Consider the following 18,358-nt stretch of genomic DNA (forward strand, 5'->3'; position numbering starts at 1 on the left):
ACTTCCTCAATATATATAGTTTAAATACTTTAATAGTTCAAAACTGTTAATAGATATAATTAAGTTTTAATATTATGTCCATGTTTTATACAATTTTTTTTATTCTGTATATACTTAAAATGAAAGACTTGTGAATTGTGCTCATACAGCCATATTTATTTGACGTTTTTATAAATACAATATGGCGGATAGCCATGAATCGTCTATCGCCTTGCATACATTTCCTTCGAGAATGTTCCATCTTGTTAATAACAAGATAGAATCACGCTCGTTGGCACCTTGTTCCTTTCGCGACGATTGTAAGCACTTCATTTTTAGTCATTTAATTTTTGTATTATAAATTACAAATGTTAATATTAATAGGTAGCTATATTATTAAAAATCAATACATCGATTTATATGCCATTATAGGGTACACCATTTTTTTATATTCTATTTTTAAAAAGAGTTTTTTTTTAATTTGCTTACGAAATGATACATTATTTCTTTTATTACTTTAATACACTGAGTTTGTTTCGTATCATATAAAAATGCGTATCATATAAAAAATATTGAGAAATTCTGAAAACTAGGGTCTCTCAGTAATAAGCAATTACTGTATATTTTTTTATAGATTACTTTTTTATTATCTTTAAGTAGGTAAAGAAAAGTTGTTTTACAAAATATCGATTACAACATTAGATTTTTTTTTATCGATTAATCAATTTTTACCGATAGATGGCGTTGTAAGTAAATGTGATCTGTAATCACTAGATAATTCTTGCATTATGGTTTCTATTTTAATTCTTTAAATCAATTTATGTACGTATAAGTATAGGAATGTTATAAATAATGAACAAAATGTGAAAGATGATACTCTATAAAATCGAATTTAAATTAATTGTACTCTATGACTTGTTTACAAAATCTAGTTAGTTTTTTTTTTATATTTGCGACGTAACATTTTAATACTAGTAGTAAAAGTAAGGAGTTATTAAATATCTACCGTAGAAAAATAATAGAAAAAAAACAATTTATTATTATAATGATCAAGAAAATTATTAATATATTAGTTTATAAGTTTTTTTACGAGTTCCTTATTGGTTCGTATTCTTCTGTTATAAGTTGTTTAGACCAAAATCTAATATAGGTATTAATTTGTCTCCCATTTTTCAATATTAATAAACATAAAAAGTAGATATAGAATCAATACACTGTTACCATCCATCCAACGGCTTGCGTCAGACTAAGATGGAATTTTTGGACCACTCTAATGATGCTCGCCGCAGCTGGCCTTTACAGTTTCATAGGACGATAGGGGGCGAGTGCAGATGGCACTCCAAACCCGCGGAAGGACTTATGGAGCGGCTGAAGGCCAACTCCCGCCTGACGGATACGACTTTAATCTGAGGGCGCCGCTAGGGGTTCTAACCTCGGCTGAGGCCGTCGTAACATCGGTCCCCGTTTGAATTGGACGGGGGATCGGAGGGGCTCTAAGATGGAAGTAGAGCCGCTGGTATTTATAATAGGGTCCCCCAGGTCCCCTGCTAGGCAGCCAAAGAGAACCGTCTGTATCATTTCTTTTGCAGCTAAAATTACATAAAACTATTTCCTATTAGACTTGGGAAGATTCAGATGTTACCAACTTTCATATACACAGGAACAACTTTACATAAAACAATGTTTATTGCCCAAGCTTATGACTCTTTTTATACGACCAAACCGCTGAACTATCAACACTAGGCTTCCATGCTATATCCGAACTCTATTCAATGGCTATTAAAGACTTCCCCTGTATCAAATCGCAGCGGGAGCCTAAGATTTAAAATGAATCAAAATATATACATTAAAAAAAAAAAACGGTGAAACAAATAAAAGGGAATAAAAAAAAAAAAATGGTTAATGATGCCTCGTTTAGAGACGAAACAAGTGTCGCAATATGGGTGTAGACTCAATAACGGTCGGAATTTGATCACCATTAGAGAGGGTCGTAACGGTAGTCAAGTTTCCGCACTGAATATTTGTAATCTCACACATGGTAATTGTAGCGGAATTAAACAAAATAATAAAAATCCATTAAATAGTGAAATGGACTTCCGCGAAATAACACCCAACTCGAGACTTCAAGGATATTGAGCTATTATGTACTTACAATCGTTTGTAATAAAGCTCTTTTTTAATTACTCAAACTGTAAAGTTAGAAATTTATTTGAGCTGATTAGTGTAATTTAGATTTTATATTTTTATGTTTAAATTGAGGTTATGTTAGTGAGGTGCTTACATTTGTAGTCGCGCGATGAATGACTGTGCCACGCCTCTGGCCCGTAGACTTTATTAATGTATTAGATTGTCTATGTCAATGAGACGCTAAATTGTAATTCTAAATTCAAATTTAAAAATCTCAATTCGAATTATATATTTTTTTGCTACTTTATCTCTAATTTACGGCAAAGACATATAGCTGTACAGTTTACAAAACATTCAATGTTGTTTAAAAAAAAACTTGTGTATTCCGGCATTTATTTATATCTATGTAGTAACATAAAGTAACAAAGTACAGAACCGTTGTAACGGATCGATACATTATTGTTTTATTAATATTTTAGTGATGCACCGTTTTATGTGGATAGCTTTCGCCTTAAATATTAAAAGCATAGGCGCCGTGTCAACTGACGCACTATGGATTGTCGGCCATGTTTGTTACCGACAACTAAGTAATTATATTTTATAGTAATAATTTGGTTATGAATATAATTGTGGAAGACATATATACCTGTGATTATAAAGTTATCGGCGCCGTCATGTGATTGTAGTTAGCGAGTGTCTGTATTTACCGTGTTGTATTCTATTGTACAGATTTATTGACTATTTTGTGCCAGACATTATGTAAATATAAGCATACACGTCCTTCCTTTTGTGTTTTATTCTAATTTCAAATCAAACCAAGTCAAAAGTCATTTATTCGTGTAGGACATTTTAGCAGCTTATAAACGTCAAGTTTTTTGCTTTATATTTTTCCCTACCATCCAGTTCAGCACACAGATTCAATTGAGAACTTGCAAGAAACACAACTAAATTTCTTTTTATAAAAACCAGTTTATTTATGTTGTATACTTATGTAGGTGTCTATGTCTAACATTAAACGTGCATGAACAACTATTGCCATGCACTTTTGTCATTTAAGTAATCGTTTAGTGAATAATAAGCTTTGCACAATAAAAAATTAAAACATGTCCTTTTTAAAAATATATAATACGAGCTGACCCGGCAAATGTTACTTTGCCATATAAGGTACTAGCCCGAGAGCCCACGATGGCCAGACATACGTCTTATTATGCTACGTTTACATTCAGCCGCTTCCCCTGCTATTCGCGCTGCCGGAAATATTGCCGGGCGACAACTGAGCGAGAGGGCTGAATGTAAAAACACGCTGCCACTCGCGCTGCCTGTCCTTTGGTCCCGCACGAAACCGACAACCGAGGTAGCGCCGGGCAGCGTCAATGGGATGGGAGGCCCTCCATTTCTCGGCCAAATTTCCCGAGAGTACAAGTTTTTCCGGAAGATAACACTGCATCTTTTTATATGATTTCGTTTCGTCTCGACTGCGCCATGTATTATTAGACAATTAATAGTCACAATTTACTGTTTTACCATTTATTGTTTTATTATACGTTTTGTAACCGTTACACATTCTTTTAACAATCTTATCCCAAACTCCTTTTTGACAGCTTGTCATTTGTCTTTTGACACTGACTTATTTATACAACATAGATTATATATCATTATTACTACTACAGGAAGTGTTTACACTCTCGCGCTGCTCACTTCCCTGCCCACTCGGGCTGAGTGTAAATTGGGCATTGGGCATGTGAAAGTTCTTGTATGTGTGTCCCCAACAAAGGTAAGAACGATCCCCAACCATGAAACCTGGATCGTGGTTCCTTTGGCAGGTAACAGGTAACAAAGGTGTAAAAATTTTCATATCAAATTCGTTAATTTAAAAAACTCAAACTTTTCACATATTGTTCGTAGCAGTATTATAACTTGCGCTGCTCATTGCCAGACACTTAGTGTGGTTCCGACCCCTGCCAGACATCCCTAAACTATTATTTTATAAATATACTTACGTTATTTTATGAAAGCTGAAGTTTATATATATTATTCAGAGAACTATTAAACTGTTTCCTTAATTGCCAGACAGTTTTGTTGGGTCTATCGTCCTACCAGACGCATTGTAAGCTATATTGGGTAACAACGGTGTATACAATTTCATATCAAATTTATAATTTATGTAACTAAATTTTTTTACATATTGTTCATAGCAGTATCAATTATACGGGGCCCCCAACGTGTGTACCGTTGGAGGGCCCGTATAATTGATACGGCAGATACGGCGCTAGCTACGCCCCTGTTAGTTGGCATCCCTAGGTGCCTTATCACATAAGGGTATTAAAAATAGATAACCTATACTCAGACCTATCGAATACGCAAGTAAAATTTTATCAAAATCGATTTATTATTATTTTTATCACAAATTAAACTGCAATATTACTAAAAAGTTATATATTTTCAATATTGTATAGAGTACAGTTCTTCCCAAACGTTGAATCTGTCTTCGAACATGTTCTCTTCAATTGAGAACTGCTTGTCAAACTTGAGGTACTTGGGCGCGGTTGGTGTCATGGCGGGCCATTGGAGAGTTGACAGCTCGGGTAGCTCATTGCCTCGAGGGTTTGGGTCTCTGGAAACACAGCATATTGTACCACAAGTAATGGACTATTTCATGTTTTTTTAAACATACACTAAGACACCGCGTAAGGAATAGAATAGAATAGAAAATCCTTTATTCAAATAAACTTAATTTAAACACTTAAAACACCGCACTACAGTGTAACCACAAGTAAATGCTTATAAATACAATATATTTACCCATATTTTGCGAAGTTGAACCACACAGCGGTCATTCTGTCCACAATTAGGGAGTCTGTGCTATCACTAACTTCGATGGTGGGGAAACGGTAGCTCAGAGTGAACAGGTAGATCAGATCGTCGTGGTGCGAAGCAGCTGTAAAAAATATATTTTCAAATGGAATAACAAATAAACTGATAGTACTCTTGACAGGGGGGAAAGGGGATTCTTGGTAATGTGGATTGATTATCTTATTGCTAGCAATGTACCATGTCAGACCTCCACGCGGTTCCCCCGAACCGCGTGGAGGTCACGTTTATTATAATTTATCACGGTTTCCAGGGGTGGAAACCGTGATAAATTCTCGGTGAATTTGTCAGGATGGCCTAACTGACCTGACATCATGTTCATCTTATCATCCTCCACTGGTGCCCCGCCAGCGTAATCCGTTAGCGCAGGCGGGTGCACCATTCCATTATCATGTATAAAAAAAAAGTAGTCTTGACGAGAAGTGGTAATCTAGTCTCCATACCAAGACAATAACAAATCCCGGAAAGCATAAAAAAAGAAAAAAAAAATATTTAAAGAAAGGCTCAAAGATTTATTGACTGCAAAGACTTACCGTTAAAGATTTTTTGGTAGACATACTGTAGGAGTTATGCAGACTTCAATTTCGTCCTAACACACAGTCAGACTAAAATATGCAGTGGCATATATGAAATTGCTACACTCTTTAAACAGAGTCCATATTTATTTTTACTCAGAACTTAAGGAAGGCAAGCGAAAGCATGGCGGACAACTCCTCAGGTACAAAGATGTGCTGAAGCGACACATGAAGCAGTGCGACATCAATCCTTCGCTGTGGGAGCAGCAGACTGCCAGACGGCCGGAGTGGAGAGCTTGTTAAATCTACCGTCAAAGTCTTTGAAATCCGGCGGCTCCTTGAGCTGGATGCCAGACGTGACGAGCTGAAAGCCCGACCACCTGCGGCTATCAGCTATAATTATGTGAGCGTGGTGCTCTCATGCCCGCAATTTGCGAGGATTTTTATAAACAAAATTGGCTCACAACAAAAAGTCACATGCGAGCACATCAACGGCAAAACCTGAGTTGAAGACAGTCGCCGTGGACAAAATCGGCCGGGATCACATCATATTTATTTGTTATCTATATGTAAAATGTATTAAAACTACATGCATGTGTAATAAAATTAAAAGTGATATGTTCTACAAGTACTAATCATTCAAAAAAGCTCACCTAAAGATTTATTGGTGACAGGATCTTCATAATGGCTGTGGTTGCCGACGTAAGCGAACTGGTAGTAATAAACCTTATGAGGCGAGTGGCGGCACATCAGGTTAGCTAATCTAGAATAGAAGAGGAAACATCTATTCAAAAGAGCAACACACAAGTTTCTTGCTCATTCTTCTTGTTAAGAATCTGCGTTACGAATAAGTGGTAGAATCCAAAATATGACTATTCAAAAGTGCTTGTATTTAGTTTATTTGAATAAAGATTATTCCTATTTCTAATAGAATATAATTCTATTGATTCGTCTTCACACAACAATAATGACAAAAAAAAAATACAAGCAACAATTTACACATATTAAAAAACAGAGTCAATGTGGGCAACCATTATCATCATCATCATCTCAGCCCGGAAGACGTCAACTGCTGGACATAGGCCTTGCCCAAAAAATCTTCACGACGATCGGTCCTGCGCTGCTCGCATCCATCGCCTTCCAACGATCTTGACCATATCGACGTCGATGCACTTGCTGGAGGTCTTCCCACGCTGCGTCTTCCGATCCGTGGTCGCCACTCGAGGACTTTATTTCCCCAATGGTCATAATGTCCTATGAGCTATGCGCCCTGCCCATTGCTACTTCAGTGTCGCAATTCTTCGGGCTATGTCGGTCACTCTGGTTCTTTTACGTATCTGCTCATTTCTGATTCGATCACGCAGTGAAACTCCGAGCATAGCTCTCTTCATTGCCCTCTGAGTGACTTTGAGCTTGTTCATGAGGCCCATAGTTTTTTTTTTGTGGATGATAATGGAATGGTGCACCCGCCTGCGCTAACGGTTTACGCTGGCGGGGCACCAGTGGAGGATGATAAGATGAGCATGAAGTCAGGTCAGTTAGCCCATCGTGACTAATTCACCAGGAATTAAACACGATGGTTTCCAGGGGGAACCGCGTGGAGGTCGACCTGACAAGGTACATTGCTAGCTAGCTAATGGGGTTATCAATCCACATTACTAATAATCCCCTTCCCCCCTGAGGCCCATAGTTAGCGACCACGTCTCTGTGCCGTAAGTCAACCACTGAGCATAATTCCAGAAACATAGTTTCCAACGCTGATTTTCAGTTGGGCCTACAGTAATCTGACGAACGAGTAAAATAATATCCGGAGATAATATGTCACGTAGACACAACATAGAGTGGTCGAATAAAGTAAGTGGTGATATACCTGAATACCACTTTTTTTGTAAATATATAGGAAACACCCAGACTGATACAAATAATCGTGCTCATGAATATATTTTGTATTGTGCTATGAATCAAACGGCAGTAAGACGGTGAGCTAAACCGCTAAACCACCGAGGCCGTAAGTTGTATAGTTACATAACTGACCTATGAACACCAAATCCAATAAGTGCGTCTGCATACAACTTCCCGAGACCATCTGCGCACTCTCGGTTTTCAGCTATTGGCGTATCTTTAAGATACGCCTGTCGTAGTTTATGAGCAGAAATCACCGCGGTGTCATCTTTTGCTAGTTGAAAACTGATAGGCGCATAATGGTCCCATTCGGAATTCATAGTGTCACGTAAGGTCTTGTTTTGTACAATAGCTGTAAATATATAAACGTATAACATATAATATCGGGATTGTAAGTAATGTGGACTGATGATCTTATTACTAGCAATGTACCATGTCAGGTTGACATCCACGCGGTTCCTCCTGGATACCTTCGTGATAAATTCTTGGTGAATTTGTCACTATGTGCTAACTGACCTGACCTCATGCTCATCTTATCATCCTCCACGAGTGCCCCGCCAGCGTAATCCGTCATCGCAGGCGGGTTATTTATACATATAAATAAAATTGGAATGTCTGTTTGTAATATTGAAATAACCGTTTTTTAATACATGTTTATGAATATAAATACGGTACATACACCAAAATAACATTTTTTACAATTTTTGTATGTTTCGGCTATATATAAAGTTAAATTCCACATGGACGAAGTCGCATGTACAAAACATGTCATCTATAAAAAAAAAAATACTCACGGAACGCCTTCCAGAAGAACTCATCATGTGTTTGACTTATAATATAAGGCACGGCATGCATCCTTCCCTGACGGACTGCATCAATCGGCTTCATATCAAGATATCTTTCTTGACCAAAGTCCAACTCGACCACGGGTGACCATAGTAGAGTTGGGTCGTAAAATTGATTCTGAAATTCATAATAATACAACTCTTTTACGCACGGAAATATATCTAATGTATAAAATTCTGGTGTCATAGGTTTTGTGTTTATACTCCTCCGAAACAGCTTGACCGATTTTAATGAAATTCTATATGTATATTGGAGAGGCATGACATTTCAGTCATAGTAATCTGTATTGTATGCATACATGTTCATATCATTTCATTACTATCATCACAACATAGTATAAAACAAAGTCGCTGTCGCTATCTCTTCGTCCCTATGTATGCTTATATCTTTAAAACTACGCAACGGATTTTGAAGCGGTTTTTTAATACATAGAGTGATTCAAGAGGAAGGTTTATATGTATAATACATTCATAATACTGTAAAGAAACACTGCTAAATTTAGAGATCTCTAATGTGATGTCGTAAATAAACACATTTTTTGCGCTTACATTGCAAACACGGGCTGAATTCCACGAGATAAATCAAAATAATATAGTATTTTACACCACAAAAAGATCAACAAAAAAGCTCGTGATGGTATATGTCTATCTCTTAAGGATAACTCACAATAACCATTTTTTATCCTTCACATTTTACGGAAAAAATGGCTTATTTACGAAGTGATTTTAAGCAATATAACGTTAATTTTCATCCAATTAAGTACCTTAAATACATCGTCCATTTAATATAGATCAATATGACCATTTACAGCATGTAATTTAAATGAATATTTCTGAAGATATTATAGTATTAAAATGTAGGTACATAGCGCTGCGACGGTACAGGCGTTTAGGTTTAGTATATGTAATATTATATTATCTGTGGTATCACAGAACTATGCAAAGTGAACCCCCTCGTATCCCATGGTTCCAAAACATTAACCTTAGTCGTAAGTATGTACATAGTCATAGCACTTAGATTGCGTTCAGGACACATTCCATCAAACAGATTTGGATTTCTCATGAAAAGAGTAGACTCCCCTAATTCTCAAACTTGTGGTGGTATTGATGATGTTCAACATATGTTGATGGAATGCGTCAAGAACAACACTGAAAGGCAAATCTTACTAAAAAAAATAAATTTAAACAAAATTAATTTAGGAATATTTCAGAGTATTTTATCAGAAACTGCATCAAAACAATCGGTATTAATTTATAAAGATAGGTAAGATTAGGTAAGAAGAAATTAAGTAAGTAGAACAGGTAGGTAAGATTTGTTTTTATAGTAATTTAAAGTTTAGATGTTATGTAATTGATTAAGAAGACAACACAGAGCTAACATGCTCACTATTGTTCTAAGCTCCTAAATAAATAAAGAGAAAAAAAAAACATTGCACACGTGCGAAGCCGGGGCAGGTCGCTAGTTTTATAATTAACATTATTTTTACTTATACCTATTTACATGTCAGACATAATCTCCTCCAATTGTTTACCTTTTACCTTACCTTACCTACCTTACCTTTTAAAAAATGCAGTTATAAGACCGCCTTGTTATATATATACATATATGTTTAGTTTAATTGTATCTGTCGTCTATCATTATATCTATCTCCAAATGAAGCATATTCTATCTATCTATCTAACTAAAAAAATAATCAACATATTACAAAGATCTACATGATGGTTAATTTGTTAGATTACAATCTAATTGAATTCATCCCAACACACTGGAACCTAAGTGGTCCCGAACAGTGCGGTTTCAGAGGAGTTTCCTCCCGCGTACACATAGATTGTGGAATGAACTACCTGCCGAGGTTTTCCCACGAGACTACAGCATGGGGTTTTTCAAGAAGGGTATATTAAGGTTTCTTAAGGGTCGGCAACGCGCAAGTGATACCCCTGGTGTTTCAGGCGTCCATAGGCTACGGTAACCATTTACCATTAGATGGGCCGTATGCTTGATTGTCACCATTGTAGTATAAAAAAAATCACATAAAAAAATATGAATCATCATAATCAGCATCAGCCCACTGCAGTCCACTGCTGGACTTAGGCCTCTCCCAAGGCACGCCACTGGGCACGACCTTCTGCCGTTCTCTTCCAGTTACTACCTGTAACCTTACATATATCGTCGCTCCTAGCGGGGCGTCCTACACTACGTTTGCCAATTCGCGTTGTCCACTCTAGAACACGTCTACTCCAACGAGCATCGGTTCTGATAGATATGACCAGCCCACTGCCACTTCAATTTACAGATACGAAGAGCAATATCGCTGACCTTATACCTTTAGACCTAAAAAATATTAATACTTACAAAGAATCCTGGCAGTGAATCACCCAGTTCCCTGAAGGGTTTCGTCTTCAGACAGTCTATGATTGCTTTGGAGTTATTGGTGGGGCATCCCACTAACTCTGCTTGTGTTACGGCTAATGAGTACAGATCATTTCGGTCCGGCAGCTGGTTGATGGGAGAACCGCTTATGGAGATAGCACGGTGGAATAGGCCTGCGAAATAATAATAATAATCTCAGGACAATTCATATAGCGCCATCTAGACCCAAGTTAAGCTTGTGTTATGGATACTAGATAACTGATATATATACATAGATATATATTATTTTCGTAAATACATACATATTATATATAGAAAACACCAAAACCGAAACAATCATACTCATGAATACAAATGTTTGCACCGTGCGAGGAATCGATCCCGCGACCATTGGAGATAAAGCAGTGCCCTAAACCGCTAGTCCACCGAGGCCGAACAAAATATAGACTAATAAATAATTCTAAGAGACATACCCTTTGTCATCGGCGAGATCATGTGCAGCATGACGCTGAAGGAGCCAGCGCTGCAGCCGGCGATGGTGACCAGGTCAGGATCGCCTCCGAATGCGCGGATATTTCGTTGCACCCAACGCAGAGCTACCACTTGGTCTTTGTAGCCGTTGTTACCGGGAGCCAGGGCATCGCCGGTGCTAAGGAATCCTATGGGATTAGGATTATATGGAGATTAGTAGAGAGAAAGAGAGAGAGGGAGAGAGAGAGAGAGAGGGAGAGAGAGGGAGCGAGAGAGAGGTAGAGAGAGAGATGGAGGGAGAGAGAGAGGGAGATAGAGAGAGGGAGAGAGAGAGAGGGAAGGAGAGAGAGAGAACAATATTATAAACGTGAAATTTTCTGTGTATGGATGTATAGATGTTTGTTACATTTTCAAGCTAAAACAACTGAATGCATTTTAATGAAACTTTACAATTATATTACTTAGGGGGCGTCCATAAATTACTTGAGGTTTTTTTAATTATTTGTCCCTGCCTCCCTCCTGGTGAGATGTCGTCAGATTTTATTCAACCCCCTGCCCCATCCCCCAATCACACATGAGATTTTTCAAAATGTGGGTTTCTTACTTCGACGCATTGGATTGGTATTGTAAAACAAAAAAATAATTGCTTCGTGCTTTTACTTACGACTAGTTAAGACTAGTAATCAATATTGCTGACAGTTATAAGTGTAATAAGCAATCTGGATTAAATAGACTAAAATAGTGTAAGCATTTTTTTGTTTCAATCAGAAAAAATATTCTGTGTCCGCCTTTCTCCAACGTAAGATTAGATGAGATTTTACTCGACCCCCTCACCCCCCTAAACATCTCACATAATGTATTGACGCCCCCTTAATAATATATACACATTAGAATAACACATCATACATATGTCAAGTAAGTAAGAAAAAATCTGACTAGTTGTTTGTTTTCCAATTCTACAAGTAGACATGACATGAAATGAAACATGTGTCGCAATGAAATATCATCTGTGCCAGAAGGAATATAGACAGTTTCAAAAGAGTTAATGATTGCACTAATAAAAGCTTACGTAACAATAACAAACTGATTTTACCTAAATGTCGTTTGGCTAAAGTTAGTAATTCGTTTTATGGCAATTGCGTAAGGTATTACAATAAAATACCAGAGTTTGTTATAAATCTGCCAGAAAAAAGATTTAAATGTCAAATAAAACAGTTCCTTTGCAAAAAAGCTTACTATAGAATTGAAGAATTCGTTAACGATAATAATGTTTTTGTAGAAAAACTTTAAATCCACAGCACTGACAATATTATCTAATTACATTAATAATGAGCGCGTAGCGACTTCTATGTTGATTATCGCATGCCTCTTACTTGTTATACTGTAATTATTTATATAAAAAAAACATCTATTAAAAAGAGCAACACACAAGTTTCTTGCTCATTCTTCTTGTGATGAATCTGCATTCCGAATGAGTGGTAGAATCAAAATATGACTATTCAAAAGTGCTTGTAATGAGTTTATTTGAATAAAGATTATTTCTATTTCAATATGGGTCCAATGTGTCCAATAGCAGTCGGAATTTGATCACCAATAATAATAATAATAATAATAATCTTAGGACAATTCACACAGCGCCATCTAGACCCAAGTTAAGCTAGCTAAAGCTTGTGTTATGGGTACTAGATAACTGATACAAATACATAGATCGTAAAGCGGTGTACTAGACCGCTGGACCACCTAGGTAATAGACCAATAGAGAAGATCGTAACGCTTCCAGTAGCGATAGTCAGATTTCCGCACTGAATATTTGTGGTCTCACACGTGCTAATTGTAGCGGAATTAAACAAAATATTCCATTGAGTAATGGAACGAACTTCCGCCTAATTCTATGAAGATTATTTACCAAGAGGTGGATGGACTGTGTGAGAGATGATATGGCAAGTAAGGGAGTGCAAACGAGATGACTGCGAACAGGGATGAATGGAAGAGAAAAACATATTACGACGACCACAAATAAATGGGATAAGGAAGAAGCAGATGATGATATTTACCAAGAGTTGCGAGTCTGTAGTTGATGGTGACGAGTACGATGTCTCTGTCGAGGAGGTAGTGAGGACCAGCGAGGTCGCTGCGGCCCGTCATGGAGTAGAATCCGCCCGCGTGGATGAAGAATATCACGGGGAGAGGTTTTGAACTGTAAACAGAGAAGTTTTTTAAATCTATACTAACACTAGCTTTTACCCGCGGCTTCGCATGCGTTAATTTATCCCCTTAGGGGTGCAATTTATCAAAATCCTTTCTTAGGGGATGCTTACGTTATATGCATGCAAAGTATCAGTTAATGTCACAGATGCCTATATAAATATTTATTGTAAATAAACTGCCTTTTATTTATGTATCTGGTATCTAGATACCAGATACATATACATAGATTTTTGTTCTGGGTACTAGTACCCAGAACACAAGTTGCTTAACATGGCGCTGTGTGAATAAATATTTATATAGGTATCTTATACTGAATTGGACGGTAGGGAGAAAATTACACTATAAAAAATTTGACGTTCATAAGCGGCTAAAATGTCCTATACGAATAAATAAATTTATGAATTTGTCATGCGAGGAATTCAACCCTATAACCAAAGAAAGTACAGCTCTATGCTAAACGGTTAAACCACAAAGGTTTTAAATGTTTCTTATCTGATTCAAATTATTTTTTACTAGAATATATCATGTTTACGTTAGTTTCGGTCAAAATGTAATTTAAATTTCATGGTAAAATTGAGTGTTTATATTCACACGAATTTGCGTAAATATATATAAAATAAAAAATAAATTCAACATTCAAAATGTCTTTATTCATGTAGGTCTATTACAGACTCTTATGATATGTCAAATCTACCAATCAGTTCGGAATGTTTTCTAGATGAGAAGAATTGACAACAAGAAACTCACTCAAATAAATATTGTACATGTTTACAATAATACAGATTCATTTTTAAATTCAAATTTGTGAGAATAGAGTGACCACCAGCATGTGCTATTGCAAAAGGAAATAGTCTAATCTGTGTTCGTAACGCGAACAGACCAGTCCCCACAAGCAGCACCCGGTCACGAGTATGACGGATGACCCGGCCCACCAACCCACCACAAATTTGAACTTTATGATTTTTAGCGAGCATGACTGTTTCAATTATGACGAATAGCATAAGCCAGTAGTAATATAGGTGTTATTGGGACCTGCTCGAAACGGAAAATATCACACCTCTACAGAAATCCGGCATCCTCTTATTCTTGTCCTAATTCCTTCTAAAATCCCTTTTAGCGGATAATTAGGCCTCGGTGGTCTAGTGGATTAGCACACCGCCTTACTTCCGATGGTCGCGGGTTCGATTCCTCGCACATACAAACATTTGTATTCATGAGTATGGTTGTTTGTAACGGTGTGGGTATTTTCCATGTATAATATGTATGTATTTACAAAAAAAATCTATGTATTTGTATCAGTTATCTAGTACCTATAAAACAAGCTTTAGCTAGCTTATCTTGGGTCTAGATGGCGTTGTGTGAATTGTCTGGGAGATTATTATTATTAATTCATCTGCAATTCCGCTTGAGTTGAAAAAAATATAATTGTATATGCTACATTCTTTCCAATGTTATTTAAAATTGAATCTGTATATCTGTAGATATTATGTTATCTGTGTCTGTAGTAATAATAAATGTACAATAAGCTCATTTGAAAATAATCAAAGCTGAGTTCTTTTTAGCTCGATAGCACTCCGTACTGACGGTAGATTTGACATATCAAAATCAAAATAGACCTACATGAATATTACTTTAATTTTGATTCAAATTATTAATTTGATTCAAGATTATTATTTATATATTATAAGCGCGAAAGTTTGTTAGTATGAATGTTTATTACTCTTTCACACAATAACTACTGAACGGATTTTAATGAAACTTTATAGTACTATAGCTCATGAATAAGAATAACACATAGCCTATATTTTATATTGAAATAAAACGCGGGCGACACACGGGTAGAGCTAGTATATTATAATTTGGTTCAAAAATTTAATTAAGCGATAATAAAATCCATACCTGTTCTTGTTAGGAGTGTATACATTGATGGTGAGACAGTCCTCGTCGATGTAGTAGGTGGGAGGTACCGGCAACGGACACGCTGGTCCTTCCTCGCTAGCATTCACCTCATTTGTGTACTTCAGAATAGGTACTGGAGGCTGCAAAAGAAGAATAAGCAAGAAACTTGTGTGTTGCTCTTTTAAATAAACTTTGTCATAAGCAAATACACTTTAACAAGGAGAAGGCATGCGACAATGAATCTGCTCTGCTCTTATTATATAAAGGGTTATTTTAACTGCGCCGTAAAGGGCAATGGAAGATCCCAGCAGCAGCACCAAAAGAGCAACCAGAACCAGAGGTTCCCAAACTTTTTTGTGTTGTAGACCAAAGGGTCTAAGGCCAAAAGGTCTCTGGCAAAGGCCATATTTTTCGGTTTTGGGTAGACCCCTCATTCTTACCTGATATTGATTTTTGTAAATTTCTAATTGTAGTAAAGTTTAGTGTTAAAAACAACAAGATGACCACTGTCGTAAACCCCTTGCAGTTTGTCATTGACCCCTGGGGGTCGATATAGACCACTTTGGGAATCACTGGTCTATAGGCATCACAATATGTGTATAGTCTGTAACATTATAATGTAATGTAACGGTTACCACTTTTCCATCCTGTGGATCACTTTTCCCATCGTGTGGATCTTTTATCATCGTGAGATTGTTACATAAAAAATCAATTTTACATGTAATTTACCTTAAATCGCAACTCTCCAACAGGTGGTTCAGCGTATCTGATGCCGCGGAAAGCTTTAAACTGCCGTCCACGGCGCGTCTCCATCCAGGACCCTCGAATGGCACCAGCGGGGGTCACCACGAGGGGACCATCTTTGGACGGCTGTCCACTTGAAGCAGTGGTAGGTTGGTCATTTTGGGGTGATTCTGTTAGAAATATATTATTAACTAGTTGCATCTGCGACTTCATTCGCATGGAATTTAACTTTAATTTTCTAAAATAAAAGTAGCTTCAGTTACTCCTTATTACATCGGCTACCTTTCAAAAAAAGTCCCGTCAAAATCGGTCCAGCCATTTCAGAGATAAGCCGAAACAAACAGACAGACAAAAATTGTAAAAAATATTATTTTGGTGTATGTACCGTATTTATATTCATAAGCATGTAGTAAAAAACGGTTATTTCAATTTTACAAACAGACACTCCAATTTTATTTATATGTATACATAATACTATCTATATATTTAGTTTGACATACAGTCAGTACTGATAAAATACGGGTAACTAGAAAAAATATTTTGACATACCCAAATCATTATCTTTTTATTTTATTTATATGTATAAATTATATTATTAATAGTTAAACGGAGTTTAACACGAATTTAACAATAATTTTATCTGACTTTCAGATATGACGGCTGGTAGGGATCAGTGGAAGAAGATGACGTACTGCGCCGACCACAAATAACGGGATTAATGCAATGGGAGTAATGCAATAGAGATGAATATAGCTTTTACATCAGAATAGATTATAAATTTCAAACGAGCGAAACCTTAGGTACAACTAGGGGTGAATGAATGTATCTCTCTCGGCTAGGTTACACTAGCCGTAGTCAAGAGCTAACTGGAGTAAAACCACTTAAATTTAATAAAAGAAAATGTAAATTTAAAGAAATAAATAATCCTGAACAATTAACACAGCGCCATCTACTCACACGGAAAACAGAGCTTGTATTATGGTATTAGACAACTGACATAAATACTAAAACACTTGGATATAATACATAGGAACACCCAGACCGATAAAGATAATCATACTTATGAATACAAAAGTTTGCACCATTCGAACAATCGAACCCGCGACCATCGGAAGTAAAGCGTTGTGCTAAACCGCTAGACTACAGAGGTCGGTAACTTCACATACAAAATATTTTCCTTTTCTTTAATGCTATCCAACTTTATAAATACCAACCTGTGGTTGCAATTGACGCGTGATCCACCTTACTTCGACATGCGAGAGTTTCACGGGCAACAAGACAAATGAGTAATGTTTTTAACAACATTTTCCTCGAGTGATCGCGTTCTACTGAAACGGGATTGCCATTAATTCTGTTTATATACTTAGATACATATATATAAATGTGTCACGTTTACGTATGAACAGCATCATATTTATTCCAGCCGTGCATCATTCCATTATAGGGTCTCCTAATAAATGGATGATTTTATTGTAAATACTAAGGCATGGCTTTATTCCCAGATCTAGCAATGTTTGAAAGGCACTGTAAATAAATGTATACTAGCTACCTAAGTATATCTATCACTTATCTAGTATCCATTGGGTAATACTACTTTGTACTACGGTTACCAGTTTTTGTTATGTGGTCTATCACCTTATTTTCCATTCTGTTGACATAAAAATAACGTATTCAGACCAATAAACGATAATTCAATAACAATTACAATTGTTATCTGATAATTTATTCACGCCGTCTGTTCTGTTCATTTGCGAACAATAAGGAAAACTGAAAGCGTTATGGTCTACTGGTATACTACGCAAATTTAGAACGAAAAGTCGCGAATTCCAATCTAGCTGACACAAAAAAAAATCTATCTAATTAGGTTATATTTTGCTAAGTCCATTTCGGATTTGGACGACAACTCAGTATAATGCTGAAAATATGGTTTCTAGTGCGATTTTCTTTTATTTAATACCCTTAACGCAAGCGCTGTTTAGATTGGGGCTAGATGCAGCGCCATCTGCAGCCCCAATCTAAGCATGTGTATTATTAATAAATACATTCCATACGATTTCCGGTATCTAGGTTATCTCCTCCAAAGCAATGGTGAATTAGACAGGACCATAAAGCATAGAATTAACGCAGGATGGATGAAGTGGCGGCAGGTTACGGCAACGATGTGTGACTCGCGTGTTCCCCTTAAGCTTAAGGGGAAAATTTACAAGACCATGATCCGGCCTGCTGTCTTGTATGGATCAGAGTGCTGGCCCGTAAAGGCGACGGATGAAAGACGACTGCATGCAACTGATGAGAATGTTGAGGTGGATGTGTGGTGTGACAAGAATGGATAAGATAAAGAATGAATACATTAGAGGAAGTATGAAAGTGGCACCGGTGTCAGAGAGGTTGAAGAGTAATCGTCTATCATGGTATGGATATGTAAT

General features: G+C 36.7%; 1 protein-coding gene across 1 annotated transcript; it reads right to left on the reverse strand.

Moving 5' to 3' along the window:
* Positions 1 to 4,548: 4,548 nt before the first annotated feature.
* LOC131849947 (carboxylic ester hydrolase-like) lies at positions 4,549 to 17,258 on the reverse strand. The gene is made up of 11 exons (XM_059200080.1): positions 17,147 to 17,258; positions 15,918 to 16,102; positions 15,189 to 15,328; positions 13,136 to 13,278; positions 11,084 to 11,269; positions 10,593 to 10,783; positions 8,189 to 8,357; positions 7,527 to 7,746; positions 6,146 to 6,255; positions 4,909 to 5,044; positions 4,549 to 4,720 (listed from the first exon to the last, which is right to left on the reverse strand). The coding sequence occupies exons 1-11, from the start codon at positions 17,235 to 17,237 to the stop codon at positions 4,549 to 4,551; spliced, it is 1,743 nt and encodes a 580-aa protein (XP_059056063.1). The 5' UTR covers positions 17,238 to 17,258.
* Positions 17,259 to 18,358: the final 1,100 nt, after the last annotated feature.

This window comes from Achroia grisella, unplaced genomic scaffold, assembly GCF_030625045.1.
Source record: "Achroia grisella isolate CSIRO2021 unplaced genomic scaffold, CSIRO_AGI_Agris_v1 utg669, whole genome shotgun sequence".
NCBI classification, from domain to species: Eukaryota; Metazoa; Arthropoda; class Insecta; order Lepidoptera; family Pyralidae; genus Achroia; species Achroia grisella.

Coding starts and splice junctions, on each gene's coding strand:
- LOC131849947 (XM_059200080.1), bottom strand. CDS start 17,237: ATGTTGTTAAAAACATTACTCATTTGTCTTGTTGCCCGTGAAACTCTC. Junction 10,784..11,083: donor GATCTCGCCGATGACAAAGG/GTATGTCTCTTA, acceptor ATTATTTCGCAG/GCCTATTCCACCGTGCTATC. Junction 5,045..6,145: donor TGTCACCAATAAATCTTTAG/GTGAGCTTTTTT, acceptor TATTTTTTACAG/CTGCTTCGCACCACGACGAT.